Raw genomic sequence first — 15,033 nt, forward strand, 5'->3', positions numbered from 1 at the left:
TCTTCCAAGTGTACTTTGTAGGTCTACATGACAATGTAGTGCAATCATAGCCAAGGTTTTTACTTACTAAAAGGAAGCTAGAGGCTTAATAATAACTGATAGAATATATCCACCACCCACAGAACAAAGCTGTGCTAGTAATGTCTTACGCTTGTTTTTAATATTTTACTTTTTATACGGCAGAGTGTCATTACAGCTTTAGTTCATCGGGAAGTGACGGGAAGTGACGGTGGGCGTCCCGAGCAGGAGAGCTAGGCTCAGTGCTAGCTGTGAGTTTGGAGGGAGTTGGGAAGTGTGTTTATGTTGGCGTGGATGTAAAGTCCTGCAGTGTTCTCCGCTGTTAATAAAGCCATTAAAGTGCATCGGCGACGTGAGTCTCTCCTTCCCCACAACAAGCGGCATTACAGTATTGACCAGTGCACACCAGGAAATAAACGGTGTCATTTCTTACAGGCATTGGCTGGACAGCTATGTAGTGGGGCTTGTTTAACCTTTGCCTTGTGGGCAAGCAGGAAGGAGAGACGATGCTGAGAGATGTGTGTGTGTTCTGAGCTGCTGTCTGGTGGCCGCGTTCAATAAATAAAGTTGGCAGAAGCAACAGGAGAAGTTTCCTTCTTTGCTTCGGAGCTGAATAACACTGACAAGTTAACAGACTAGTAGCGAACGGAAAAGAAGACGGCTTTGTTTGTGTCGAATACAGAAGATGAGGACTTTGATGGATTTGTGGATGAGGATTGATGAAAAATAACGTGAGTACATTCTAAAATACTTCAATTAAGTACAACCTAACTCAGTTTTGCTCCCGCTGTCGCATGCATGCTAGCGTATGTTTTTTTTTATTGTAGCGTCGCTGGGAGCACGTCCTGTTCCCAGCCTACTTTGCAGTAATGTTTTGATGCAAATGCTCTTAAAGTTACATGTTTGACCAGGAAACAGCAAGCTCAAAAGAAGACGGCTTTTTTATGTGGAACAACTGACAGTTTGTGTGGATCTTGTGAATGATTGTGACTGAGCTAGGACTCAGTAATTAAAGTCTACACACGACGGCTTCATTGATTGGAAAACAAAACTTTTTCGTGCATGAAGCTTCTACTTGAGTTGGTAATTTGGCCGCTATATGCGGTCAGATATTGACCAAGGGAGACAAAATGGGTGGCCGCTGGCCGCGTTGGACAGGTGACTGCTATACACAGGGTCTATAACATGTAAATTTGCTGCGGGGGATTTTTCAGTGGCTGCTATAGGCAGGTGGCCGTTCTATAAAGGTGGCCGCTAAGACAGGTTTGACTGTACTGTATTTCCCTGTATTTGCATATGCTAACAACTTACATTTACTGTGTTTCACAGTATTTGCATTTGTCATATAGGTGGAAAAGCATATGTTCCCATTTTTGCTGTTGTGTTTTAATTTTCCAAATATTTCAACTTTCTTCTTAAATAATCTTTGCAAATTTTATTTTTGTAATATTATGACTTTATCTCCTGAATATTAACGTTTTCCCCAACCAAATTTTCCCAAAATGACAACAATCCATCCATCTTCTTCAGCTTATCCGGGTCCGGGTCGTGGGGGAAGCAGTCTCAGTAGGGAAGTCCAGACTTCCTGGTCTCCAGCCACCTCTTCCACTTCCACCGGGAGGACACCAAGACGTTTCCTGGCCACCTGTGAGACATGATCCCTCCAGCATGTCCTCGGTCTGCCCCGGGGCCTTCTCCCAGCGTGGCGATGCCCGAGCCACCTCAACTGGCTCCTCTCCATGTGAAGGAGCAGCGGCTCTACTCTGAGCCCCTCCTGATGTGCTCCTCCCCCCATCTCTTAGGGTGAGTCCAGCCACCTTACAGAGGAAACTCATTTCAGCCGCTTGTATCCGCCATCTCGTTCTTTTAGCCACGACCCAAAGCTCATGACCACAGGTGATGGTGGGAACATACTGTAGTTCGAACGGTAAATTGAGTCTTCACCACGACGGCCCGGTACAGCTTAGCAGGACTGACTGCTGGCAATGCCAACCAGGCTCCTGCTCTGGTTCTACAAGAACCGAATGGCACGTAGTAGCGCCACCAATCCCGTACTCCCAGAGCAGCACCCACAGGACACCGCGAGGGACACGGTCGAATGCCTTTGCCAAGTCCACAAAGCACATGTAGACCGGTTGGGAAAACTCCCAAGTGCCCTCCAGTACCCTGCAAGGGTGTAGAGCTGGTCCCCCCCCCCCCCCCCCCCCCCCCGGAATAGACTTTCCCAGGGAAGCTGAGGAGTGTGATGCCTCTATATTTGGAACACGACCTCCTGTCACCCTTCTTGAAAAGGGGGACCACCACCCTGGTCTGCCAATCCAGAGGTACTGTTCCCGACTTACAAGCAATGTTGAAGAGACGTGTCAGCCAAGACAGTCCCTCAACATCCACAGCCTTGAGGAATTCAGGGTGAAACCCGTGAAAAAAATGCAGCGGGCTTCAAATGGACCCCGGCCCGCACTTTGGACACCCCTTACTTATGAGGACGCCAGTGAGCCAGTCCGAGGGGCGTGGACATAAGTGGTGTAATAAAGCAACGCCGTGCGGAGTAAATAAATGATGATTCTTGCTCGTCTCTGCCTAACAACAGCAAGCAGGTCATGAAAAAGTCATGTCAGTTGAAACAAGCGCCTCATCAGCAGCATTAAAGTGCGCGTGTACAATCTGTACCGTGATAGTCGCCTGCAGCCGAGCCTCTTAAATCAATAACAAGGATTCAATTTTGTCTGTGATTTCATTACCGCGTTACATCATGTCTGCTCTTTAAAAAAACGCCACAGTCAGCTACTGGACGTCTAATTCTCCATTAGCAAACACAACATTAGCTTACCAGCATGAGCCAATACAAGGGCTGTGTCGTCAAAAAGAGTAAAAGTTGTAAAAGTATTGCAGGGAAAGGAGACTAACGGAGGAGGAGGAAATTAGTTTTTTGTACACAAGCCTTGCTTGAGCAATTTAAATTTAGGGTGGTCCAAAATATGGCGATATTGATCCAATGTTTGTTATTGCATATTTGGCTTGTTTGAATTCCAGTTGCTATGTTCTCGACAGCTCAGCTAGCTAGCTAGCGGACGGTACACGTTTTTCATTGCTATCGTGATATCATAAAAATGTAAGTTGATGATTTTTTGCTGGTATTTTTACTGTCTGGACTGCAGCATCATCTCCTGATGCTTGACCCCCTGCTGGGTTTTTTTCTGCTATCAGTCCAAGAGTGACTAAACACTCGTCTGTTTCGTTGACTTATTCACTCTTTGACTCCAGCGAAAAGCGCCCATGATTTATTCATGGTGATGGATTTTCCTTGTTCTTTTATGTACTCTTGCGTATGAATGCCGCCACATTGCCTACTTAATTTTTTTTTTTTTATCAGTGTTAGCTCATGCTGGACTCAACGCCAAACACGACTTGCACGCCTGCGTCACATGACAAGCACCTCCCTATGACCACCTCCGTTGTAGAAGCACCCGTACGAGTCGTGAGATAACGCATCTGATACCGTCAAGCAGGGTGCTGGTAGCGATGGTGGTCGTTGGTGAGGGGCCGCACGAGTGCTGCCGGTTCATCGGCTGGAAATGTTGAATTGAAACATGTACACGTCACCCTTTTGCCCGGGAGTGTCCAAACTGCAACCCGGGGACCATATATGGCCCGCAGCTGTTTTTTAAATGGCCCTCGGCCACTTCCAAAAGTACAATTGAAGAAGAAAACTAAAAAAAAACAACAGCAAAAATGAAAGAGCAGTAATTTTGCAAGAATAAGACAATTGTTAAGACATTGAAGTTCTAATATTAAAAGAAAAAACAGTATGGAGTTGAAAAATTAAAGGAAAAAAATGGTAATGTGAGAAACAAAGCAAAGAAAAAGTTGAAATTTTGGAAAATGAAGTGTGGAAAAAGTCAGAATATTACAACAATAAAGTCCAAATATTATGAGAATAAAGTCATAATACTACGCGAAAAAAATGTACAAGCAGCAAGTGCAGATATTTGGGAAAAACAGGGAAAAGGGAACAAGGAGAACAATTTCATACCTACAACACGCTTAGTCGCTGATAACACAAAGCTGAGATGCAAGCGGTCTTCACTGAATGAAAGAACGTCGCTGCACATCTACATGGGCTGCTTTAAAAATGTAAAAGCGGCCCCCGCAGTCTTGGATGTTTCAGTATGTGGCCCTTGGTGGAAAAAGTTTGGACACCCCTGCTTTAGCCCTCCATGCACATGGCACGACTCTTACATGGAATGAATTCAATATAATAATGTATGATTCATATGATAACTAGCGGCAGGCTAACATCGCTACGTTTGTGTATCAGTGAACAATTTCTGCTCCATTTGTGTCGAGTGGACGCACTTCTCTACTTTTTTTTCGCACATTTTCCACACAATTTGTTGAGGATTTTATTTTTAAATTCCATAAAAATAAAAAGTCAGTTTTCACCCGACAATAAAGATGACAAAAATCAGCAGTGATTTTTTACAAGAATAAAGTCGAAATATTGAGTCCAAATGCCATTTTGCGTTATAATGTTGTATGAAAATAAATTCCTAATTATGAGAAGGCAATTTACAGGAAGGCTTCACTCTATCACGGATTTTCAAAAAAACATCAGCGCTGTTTGCTGGTTGACTATGGTTCAGTATTCCTCCAAAAATGTGCATATTTAAGCAGATTTGTACCTACTTCACACCTAAATTAAGCATAAAACGGCCAAATTAAGTAAGATATGAAAAGAAGGCATTCAGAAGACACTTTCAAACACGTGTGGTTGATATGCAGTAGTGTACACTGGTCACTAGGTGTCAGTATTGTTACATTGATGAGACAATAGGGCCACAGTGAAAAATGAAAGGATGCAACTTTGCCACTTTGATATTTTGTAAAGCAATGCTCAGAAGTCACGTATATTTTAAGAAAAAAAACTGCCTCTGAGCTTTGTGATGCGTCTGAAAAAGACTTGTTAGTATCAACTTTGATCTTTTTTTTCCCTTTTTGTTGTTTTAAATTTTCCAAATAGTTCAACTTTCTTCTTAAATATAAATTTGTAAATTTTCTTTTCAGAATATTATGAGTTTATTCCCATAATATTTTGACATGATTTTCCCCAACCTAATTTTCCCAAAAAGGCTTATTTTCTTCATGGGGGCTTGACTGCCTGGAAAATGGTCTGAGCATAAAGTCCAGGGCCACATTTTGTCCCAGTCCACCGCTGTTATTAAGTCATGTCTAACTTTTGACAGACAGAAAGAGCCGACGCCCGAAAGCATGGGTTTGCTCTGTGTTGTCCCCCCCACTAATGCACTGCTGTCACTGGCGGCACTGGGTAGCATCCTGCAAGCTAACGAAGATGCACAGTGTCAGCAAACTTGCCAGTGAGGGGTTATTAAAACTCCGGCAGGAAGAATAAATGCAGCATGAAAAGAAGCACATTTGCTTGCCATGAATGGCTTTGGAAAAAACACGCCGACCCTTTTTTTTTTTTTGTAAGGCGTTGAGGTTGTGAATAATTGAAGGCCAAGTCAGTGAACAACTGGGGCAATGCCACAACGTCCTCCAGATAAATACATGACTACCTAATACATGCAAGAGAAAAAGCCAGTTTGAATCTGGAGGGTGGGAGGGCTTGATATGTGGCTGCCCCCAGGACCCTCCCCTTCCCCCGTTGGTGTACCTTGCAGCTGCCTGAAGCGTCCATCCAGGATGGAGTTGAAGTAGATGTTGGAGGCGCTGGTGCTCAGCCAGCGCGCCCGTTTCATGCTCCGGGCGGACGAGGAGGAAGAGGATGAGGAGGGGGATGGGTGAACTGTGGCGCGGGAACCCGGAGAAGGGCGCCGACGGCCAGGGGTGCAGGTGGATGATGACAGTGATGAGATGGGGGAGATTCCCGGTAGAGAGAGCGGCACATGCAGGAGGAGGGTGCCATTTTTTTCCAGGTGATGCTCCTGCTGCTTGCTGCCGCCCCTCGGGGCCCTCTTGGTGTCATATTTGGGGGTACGGTGCACCGGCGGGGTGCTCCTGCTCCGGGCGGCGCTCACCCCGACCCGCAGAGGTGTCTCGTGGTGCGTCGTTGGGTAGTCCCGACTGGTGGCATCCTGGATTCTGGACGTGTTCTCCCTACCACCGGACTTCAGGCCGATCCTGACCTCCCTGAGTCGGGGTTGGCTGATGGGGGCGGCCCGAAGCAGGCACGGGCTGCTCATCTTCAACCACCAACCCCCTAAAAACCACCACTGCTGTAGAGGTGAGCTCAGCACTCCACGTCTCTTCTCTCCTCCGTCTCCTGCCGCTCTGTCCTCCTTTCCACCTCCCGTCTGGTGCCTACTCCTGGCAACCGCCCACCCCCAGCCCCTCCTCTTCTTCCTCTTCTTCTGTGATGATGCCGCCACTCTCAGGCGGCACGAGGGCTTCACCCGTCTACAGCACATTTCTAAACGATTCCTTCTGCTTCAAATGCCAGATGCTGTTTCCTTGCTAATATTCTAATTGACCAATGGGGTGAGTATGATAGTCCTTTGAATTCTGCCTAGCAACAAGTGGCCAGGCGATATGTCCTGGAAAACAGTTTTTTTTAAGGTTCTTTTTAAGGAAATGAAGCAGATCATCATCCCTCTCTCCCTGCATGCCTCCTTCAATGTTGAAAGGCTGATTACATTACAGCAGCGCTTATACCCCAAATATCAACCCTGACAAAGACACTGCGTCACTTTAGGAGCCACTGGGAAGAAGATCAGTTGCCTGGAAGAAGGATGCAAGGTGACAGCTTTCATTTTGTAACTTGGCCCACTTAAAGTTGAGCTGTTCTGCTTTGGTTCTCTTTGATCCAAGACAACGAGTAGGTCCAATTACCATTTGACAGTGAAAAAAATGATCACATTAGGTCATATTGGTCAAATAATCACACATCTGGGAAGCCCTCATCAAGGCCTCGAATATGAGGTATGACTCCATGGGGTTTGTTCTAAGTTGATTTTTGACCGTATCCAATTGGAGACCTTGTTGGAAATACAGTAATCCCTTGTTATTGCGGTTGATTGGTTCCACACAATCCCTACATTTGTCATCATTTGAAGACATATGGACAGATTTGGACTACCTGCATTAGGGCCTCTAATGTGAGGTATGATTCCATAGGGTTTGGCGATCATTGATTCTTCATCGAGCTTAAAAATTCAAACAAAAATAACAAACATATGCCATAGTTCAGTTCATAGCAGAAAACAGGGCATTATTATCTCTGCAAAGACAGAAGTCTTGCATTTGATCTCATTAAAAGGAAGTGTGCATAACAAAGAGTTCATGTCCCCCACCTGGTGACCACCACCCCATTCCCCGCTCTTCCTTATCAGCAGGACTGTTTTAAAAGCCTGCATGCAGCACAGGTGTTTGCGGGCTTAAGGCAAAAAATTCCACAAAGATCTGCCTGTGTGAGCCACGAGCGGCAGCTGTCTGCGTCCGTCAGACGGGCAGAAATCATTCCAGAAATGCGCGAGCGATCCTAGCCGGATAGTGGTGTCACGACTCAGCTGTTCACACACACAAGTCCTCCACACACATCCATGAAGGCGGTGCACCCACCTGCGAGGGCCTTGATCCGAGAGCGCTCAAAGAGTCGGGCTGAGCTGTTGTCGTTGTCCAGCTCCTCGTCGGGCAGCTCGACGCGAGTGTTGTTGTGGCTGTACTGCTGTGTGATCTCCACATTGTCAAAGTCTGTGGTGGAAGTCATGGCGCTGGCCACGCTGGTTCCGGGGGCAGGGGGGCGCAGCGGTGGTGGTGGGACGTTGGCAGGCGTCCTCAGGTCGTCTTAAGATGAATAGAAGATTCCTGTCCTGGTTGTGGTCTGGAAGAGAGGGGAAGCAGAAACGTCATGAGGGATTCTCAGGGCGGATTTTGGTTAACATTTCATAAACAAAAGGTGGCGCCTGAAATGCTTTTTAGCATTGAAGCACAGAAAATAAGACACTGTCGTGAAAAATAAGTTATCACTCAGTTTAACTTTAATCCCCAGGGTGTTAGGGCAGGGGTGCCCAAACGTTTTTCCAGCGAGGGCCACGTAGTGACACTGTAAATGAAATGATGAACTTAGACACTTTCATATTGTGTAAAAATATGCTAAGAAATTATATTTCAAGAAAAAACTGCACCTCAGCTTTGTCATGTAGGTGAAAAAGCCTATTCTCAGTATCAACTTCAGTCTTCACTCTTGTTTCCCTCATTTTTGCCTGTTTTTTCCCAAATATTTCAACTTTCTTCTTCAATAATCTGTGTAAATTGTCTTTTCATGATATTATACTATGACTTTATTCCTATAATGCTAGAACTTTTTCCCCAACCAATGACAACTATTTTGTTTTATTTTTGTTTCATTATATTACAACTTAAAAAAAAACACTGTAACAAAAGTATTTTACTTATTAATATTCCCAATTTCCATTGAAGTGAAGCACAAAAATGACGTCTGAATTTCCGGCGCTGTGACGTCAGCGGCGCAAGTTGATGTGCGTTTACATTGACAATAAACAAAGCTGCTTTAAAAGAGTTAGCATGACAACAGTGGTGTACATCCACACCGTGTCCTGTGCCTCCATTTTGTCACTCTGCCCCCACCCCCCCGAACCCCCCACGTGTGTTCTGTCTTAGCGTGGAATGGTGGGTTGAGGACAAACGGCGCCGATAGCTCTATCTGACTACGGCATAGCTCTCTTATCACGTATGTATATGTGTGTGTGTGTTTGGGAGGGGGGGGTGTTTGGCCGTGGTGACCACCTATACAGCAACAAGTGACAACATCCTGGATTGAATGCCACACTTTGACAGCAGTGGTGGGAGGTGGAAATACCCCAAAACAGCAGGATAGAGTAAATACAAGTACTGATACTAGCGCAGTTCTCTGGGGGGTCCCAGCATATTATTTATCATTATTATTTAATGTGTGTCTGGGGGGGGGTCTATAGAGTAGTAGAGAAGAGGCCCTCAGTGATGTAGAATGACACTTCCTTCAGGTTTCCCTCCTCCTGCTCGCTATCACATGTTCACAGAGGGACCTTATCAACCCTCTAGAGGGGGAGGGGGGGTCCATGGAAGCACCACCCACCACGGGGGATGTCCTTATCACCTTCACACACACACACACACACACACAACCTGGACTGGACTAACTGTGGAACTGTCAATGTTCTCAAAGACGACCAATAACAGCAGAACGAGTGGACAAACTTCCACAACCAATACATTATCCACTGCAGGGCAGACCTCCACCAAGGCCAAAGAGTCCTAATCTGAATCTGCAAAGTCATAAATACGACGGGCAGAAGATAAGATCCTCGATGTGACAGGAGCACTCTGCTGTTTTCAAGGACCTAAGAACAGGAGTCCAAGATCCTCCACTTTGTGACAGGAGCGCTCTGCTGGTTTTACAGATCTACTACAAAAAAGCCAGTTAAAGATCCTCAATATGTCTAGAGCCTTCTGCTGTTTTTAAAAACCTTTAACAAACACACCAGTCTAAGATCCTCCACATGACAGGAGCACTCTACTGTCAAAGAGCCTCAATATAATAGGAGAGCTCTGCTCTGCTCTGCAAGGACCAGCTAAAAACAGTCAAAGACCCTCTGTAAGACAAGAGCGCTCTGCTGTTTTTAAGCACCTACTGTAAACATGCTAGCCAAAGATCCTCTAAGACCAGCGCACTGTACTATTTTTAAGAACTGATGACAAAAACACGAGTCAAAGATCCTCTGTATGACAGGAATACTCTGCTGTTCTTAAGGACCTACTACAAAAACACGAGTCAAAGATCCTCTGTATGACAGCAATACTCTGCTGTTCTTAAGGACCTACTACAAAAACACGAGTCAAAGATCCTCTGTATGACAGCAATACTCTGCTGTTCTTAAGGACCTACTACAAAAACAAGAGTCAAAGATCCTCTGTTTGATATTTGGTATCTATCAACCTAAAAAAAAATCTAATAAAATGGGTGCATTTTGTCAGTTGCTTTCTATGTCAACATAAGCGGCCGCCCATGTGCGTCGACTTAAGCGGGGAACTTTTTAGTAAATAGAAGACCCCGGTGGACCGGGACTTGAAGACTTGGTCTACACAGACAGGTTGTTGATCGTCGAGCCGAATAAAGATTGCGTCGGGCCTGGACTTGAAGGTTCCACGGTGTGTATTGAACGTTGTGGTGTGATGCGGAGGATGAAACGAGAGACGGGTGAGGCCAGCATGTGTGACCAGCTGCATTCTGCATGCAACTCAAGCTGCAACAACTGCACTGAAGAGGAGGAGGGAGGCCTACAATTCCAGACATAAACACAAAGCAGCAGCACTCTCTCCACTTCTCCTGACTTTAAAATGACACAGCATTGATTCCATGAAGATACCAAACCATGTTGCTTGTTTTTCAGCGACCTTGCAAGGAGACACTTTGAGGAACGGCGTACAAACTATTCCTGGAGTGTGTTTACCTTCCAAATATCTCTGTTGGACACGTGTGTCCTTTTAAGGGGAATAGCAGGGAACTTTTCAGCTCTGCTTTTGTTGTTGCTGCAAGGAGGTCATTCTCTGCAAGGACCACCACATAAAAAAGTACAGGCAAATAAATTCAAATATGGTGGAAGAGTTACTGGAATTCAGGAGTTAATTCGGATTGGAGCGCAATTAAAGGCTCGGTCAGTTATTGGCTTTCATCAAATTATTTTTTGGTGCATGTTTTTAGTCATCCAAATTCGTGTTTTTTACTTTCGTAATTGTTTTTTGTAATTTAGTAATCATCACAATATTTGTGATTTTTAATCACCAAAATTACGAAGATAAATACATTCTGTAAATATGTCGGCATGTTTTTGAGTCGAACTACAGTACCGAAATTAACTTTTCAAAGCGACTATAATTAATTGAGATGCTCCTGTGTGTCTGTTATAGACGCACGATACTCACATTTGACGCTCTTGGGATGGATTAAAACGACATATTTTTTTATTTTAAATCAGCGATAGCATCTTGCACTAGAGGGCTCTTCTGTGACGTTTACTGTCTCGTTTCAAAGCGCGTCATTGCGCGTACGCGGGCGCACTCAGCCCAAAAAAAAAACGTCACTTAAAAGTCACCCACAAAAGGTGAACTCAACGACTGTCAAGCGTTATGACATCAATATGCTTTTTTAAATTTTTTTTTTAAGATGGCTCACCCTGCCCTTAAAGAACTTCCATTAACAAAATGCGATTTTTAAGTTGCCACTCACTTTTTTGGATTCAGTCCGTCCAAGTGGAGTCTCTCGTCCCAGCCAGCGGTCACTTTAAGGTCCCATGGACGCAGCGGGGTCCCACTCCTGCACGGAGAGAGGGTGGGTGGGAGGGCGACTGTGTATGTGGACTTCGCGCTCATTCCCGACAGGCAGCCGGCCCACCGACCCGCCCTGTGGGGTTAAAAATAAAAAGAGGGCGCATTCAGTGGATGAGGGGGGTGCATGGACACGTTGGTGTACATTCCCGATGCAAGCTGGCGGCTGTACAAAAACGGCACGTCAAGTGCTGCATGCGTGGACTCCACCCCTCTAGTATTGGTGGTCGACACCCATCCACCCACCCGACAGCAGCACTTGGGCTTCGGGAGAATGTCACCTTCAGGGAAGCACCCACACTGGAACGAAGACATTTCAACACAAGAACACTTCATAAAGTCTGCACCAATACACATCATTATAAAATACATCACATAATGTCACATAACACAGGGGCTTCATTAGATACACAAATACCAAACATTTACAAAACAAAAAAAAACTTTAAAAAAAGGAAATTCACACCAACACACAAAAAAACAGACAATTTCAAAATGTATTTTTTTAATCAGTCACAAACATGGCCACAACTTAGTAGAAAACAGCAAAGCTTGATGTTTAAAGAGTACATGCAGGTGCGTCTCAATAAAATAGAATACCTTTGAAAAGTTCATTTATGTCAGCAGTTCAACAAAAAAAAGTCACTGCACACACAGTGACTTACTGCATGTCAAGGATGGAGTTCTCAATAGTTCTGATGGTAATCGGTTCCAGTCGACTGTGATTAGTCCTTTTCAACAAATAGGATTCCTTATTTATAAATTGAATATTTTTGTAGTTGGTCATAGAAAACCTATTTACCACCTTGCAAATATATATATTTTTTAACATTATTAGAGCCCTCTAGGCATGAAATAACACCCCTATAAATCACTTTTACACTCCTACGACCTGATATAGTAGACATAAGAGAAAAAAAGACATGTAAGACAGAAATAAGACATAATATAGACTCATACGTGTTAGAATTGGGAGAGTGACATTAACACGCGACGCTCAAGTTAGCTTCCGATTTGTCAGCCTCCAATAATAATATGCACTGCAACTATTTGTCCACTGATGGTCTGTTTTTGTGACACTTGATGTGAAAACATTTAGCTAAGACATTACCTTTGCCTGGCTGTATTTGTGAAACCTTTATTGTACTTGTGAAAATGCAATAAAGGCGCATTTCACTGTTTTTTCAGCATCTTGACCACATTAGACAGGGTGCTGATCAAAAACCACTGTGACTAAACTTCTCAAATTTGGGTTAGATTATGCCACAAAGGCTAAACATTAATTATAATACAGTTTCTTATTTGTGGATTATTTATTCTATTTGTGAAAATGTAACAAAGACACATTTCTCTGTTTTTCAGCATGTAGATCACATTAGACCTAGTCCAGTTTGAAAACCACTGTACCTAGACTTCTCTAATCTGGACTGGATTAATCTACCAACCCTCAAGGTTCCTAAAAAAACAGGTTCTGATTTGTGACGGAGCACTTCCTGCGGTGGCAATTATCTCATCAATGTAACATTACTGACACCTAGTGAACAAGTAGAATACGACATATTAAAAGTAGAACACGACATATTAACAGTGAATGCGTCTATATTTGGATTTTACTTCATTTAAATTGAAAATCCTAAATTTAGGCCAAAAATATGTAAAATGTGCTTAAATATACCCATTTTAACTAATAATTGGCTGTCGTCAACCACAAAACAGTGATGATTTTTTAAATACATAACGGATGTTTGTGAACTGATGGAGTGAATCTGTGAAATTTGAGAGGAAACGCATTGGAATAACTTGCTTTTGGTCTCTTAGTCTGAATTGAACCCCTGAAACCAAATAACTTATGCACGTACCCATTTATTGAGATGCACCTGTATTGTATTTATATGTAAAAAGAAAAAAAAAACATAAATAAGGCTTGAACACAACACAATAAAAAAATATATAGCTATACAACAATAATGAAAATGGTACAAAATAGTGATTTTTTTCATTATATTTTCTTTGGCTTTCCAATGAGAACTTCATGTCAGGTTGAGTGGACCCATTTTTGCATAGTTAGGTTAAAATATTTTTAAAAATCATTTTGAATGCCTTGGTGCAAGTGGTTGTGAGGGCGACAGCAAACATCACACCTAAAGTAGGCACAAAAATACTAATAAGACACTTTGCAGTACAGTACAGTAAGTGTGTGAGGCACAAAACACGGGAATTGGAACTGGAAGGCGTTTTTCTTCTGTTGCTTGTCGTTGAAGGCATTTTCTTAGCAAACATGATCATCATAGCGTAGAGCTGTGCAGTGCCTGGGCTGCTAACATTTCAGTAGTCACTAATATTTCACAATATACACTACCAGTCAAAAGTTTAGACACGCCTTCTCATTACACAGCATAGGCAAGTGTCTCCAAAGTTTTGACAGTAAGTGGAAGTTAATTCTTTATTGCATCTTAGCACCTTAACAGCTTTGTGTTGTTTTGTTTTTCCTTTTTATTATTGAGGTTTGGTGTATGTGAGGATATGTAAAGGTTGTATTTAGGGTTAAGGCACAACATCAGTGGGGATTTACGGTACTTTCTGTTTTCAGTATCATACAGACAAACATGTCCTTGCGGCTACGCTACTACACAGCTACTTCTTGCTACTTACAAACCGTAGGAATACACTTACAGTTGTGTTTGTGTGCGGTCAAATTAGCAAATTAGCTTTGCTGTGACATACAGTGGAACCCTGGAATTTCGGGCAAAATATGTCTTTTTAGGTAAGGGTTACGTTTAGGCGGTCTGACAGTTAGGAATGTTTAAAAGTCACTACAACGGGGCGTGCCAACGTTTTCCAGCGAGGGCCAAATACTGAAAAATGAAAGGGCCACTTAGATATATTTATTGTTGCTTGTTCCTCATAACTTAAAAAATAACATCTTTTTTCTTTAATATTTTAATATTTCAATGTTATATTTTTCCTCATTATACTGTGACATTCTCATAAAACTACGACTTTTTCACATAATATTTTGACTTTATTCTTGTAAAATTGCTGCTATTTTTTCCAATTTTTGCTGTTGGTTTTTTTTTAGCCCCTTATGACCGCCATGCCGCACTTTAGACACCCTTGCACTAAAAACACCACATGTACAGTTAATAAAGGTTTTGCTATGGGGACAGTTTGACCCTGGAACAGATTATTTCTATTTCCAGAGCAGATCCAGAGGCTCCACTGTATTTTAACGTCCATGTCATGAAAACTATTTGTACTATTACTCAAATGACAGATACAAAGTGACATTATTGTCGTTAATAATGATAATAAAGTTATCTTACAGCTTTTCTGCCTGGCTACAAACAAGTCCTTTGGTAAACTAGCATTAAGATTGTTGAATACAATCGTTGTCAACCTTCATATGTAAAAAAAAAAAAGAAGAAGCTGCTTTCACCTTGTTAAAAAAAAAAAGTCAAGTAAATAAAAAAAGTGTCTCCATGGTCTTAAGTGCTCACTGCTGACGTCTCTTCACGTGTCCGCAAAGCCGACGAGGGCGGCGATGACGGCCGCTTGCCTCCTAGCAACCGCGCTCAGGAGCTGTGGCGGGAACGACGGCGTTCCCAGGTCAACCTGGAGGAGGACAGGACAGGACCCCCCCCGTTTGGTTTAACAATTAGCGTAACACACTGC

General features: G+C 43.3%; 2 protein-coding genes across 5 annotated transcripts in view; both read right to left on the reverse strand.

Annotated features, from left to right (window-relative positions):
• The window catches only part of sptb (spectrin, beta, erythrocytic), a 38,388-nt gene extending 26,959 nt beyond the window's left edge, over positions 1-11,429 (reverse strand). The window contains exons 1-2 of one of the 3 annotated variants that reach the window (XM_054797216.1): positions 11,264-11,429; positions 7,597-7,858 (exon numbers count right to left, since the gene is read on the reverse strand). In XM_054797216.1, coding sequence (XP_054653191.1) covers positions 7,597-7,744 — 148 coding nt within the window. In that variant the 5' untranslated portion in view covers positions 7,745-7,858; positions 11,264-11,429. Of the gene's footprint in view, positions 1-5,692; positions 6,307-7,596; positions 7,859-10,959; positions 11,050-11,263 lie in introns of those variants that run through there. The other 2 variants (XM_054797218.1, XM_054797215.1) reach the window with 2 other exon arrangements.
• Positions 11,430-11,879: 450 nt separating this feature from the next.
• Positions 11,880-15,033, reverse strand: part of stard9 (StAR-related lipid transfer (START) domain containing 9) — a 50,582-nt gene continuing 47,428 nt past the window's right edge. For both annotated transcript variants that reach the window (XM_054796393.1, XM_054796394.1), the window contains one exon: positions 11,880-14,973. In XM_054796393.1, the coding sequence (XP_054652368.1) occupies positions 14,872-14,973 (102 nt within the window). In that variant the 3' untranslated portion in view covers positions 11,880-14,871. The remainder of the gene's footprint in view (positions 14,974-15,033) is intronic.

Source organism: Dunckerocampus dactyliophorus, chromosome 13, assembly GCF_027744805.1.
Source record: "Dunckerocampus dactyliophorus isolate RoL2022-P2 chromosome 13, RoL_Ddac_1.1, whole genome shotgun sequence".
Classification (NCBI taxonomy): domain Eukaryota; kingdom Metazoa; phylum Chordata; class Actinopteri; order Syngnathiformes; family Syngnathidae; genus Dunckerocampus; species Dunckerocampus dactyliophorus.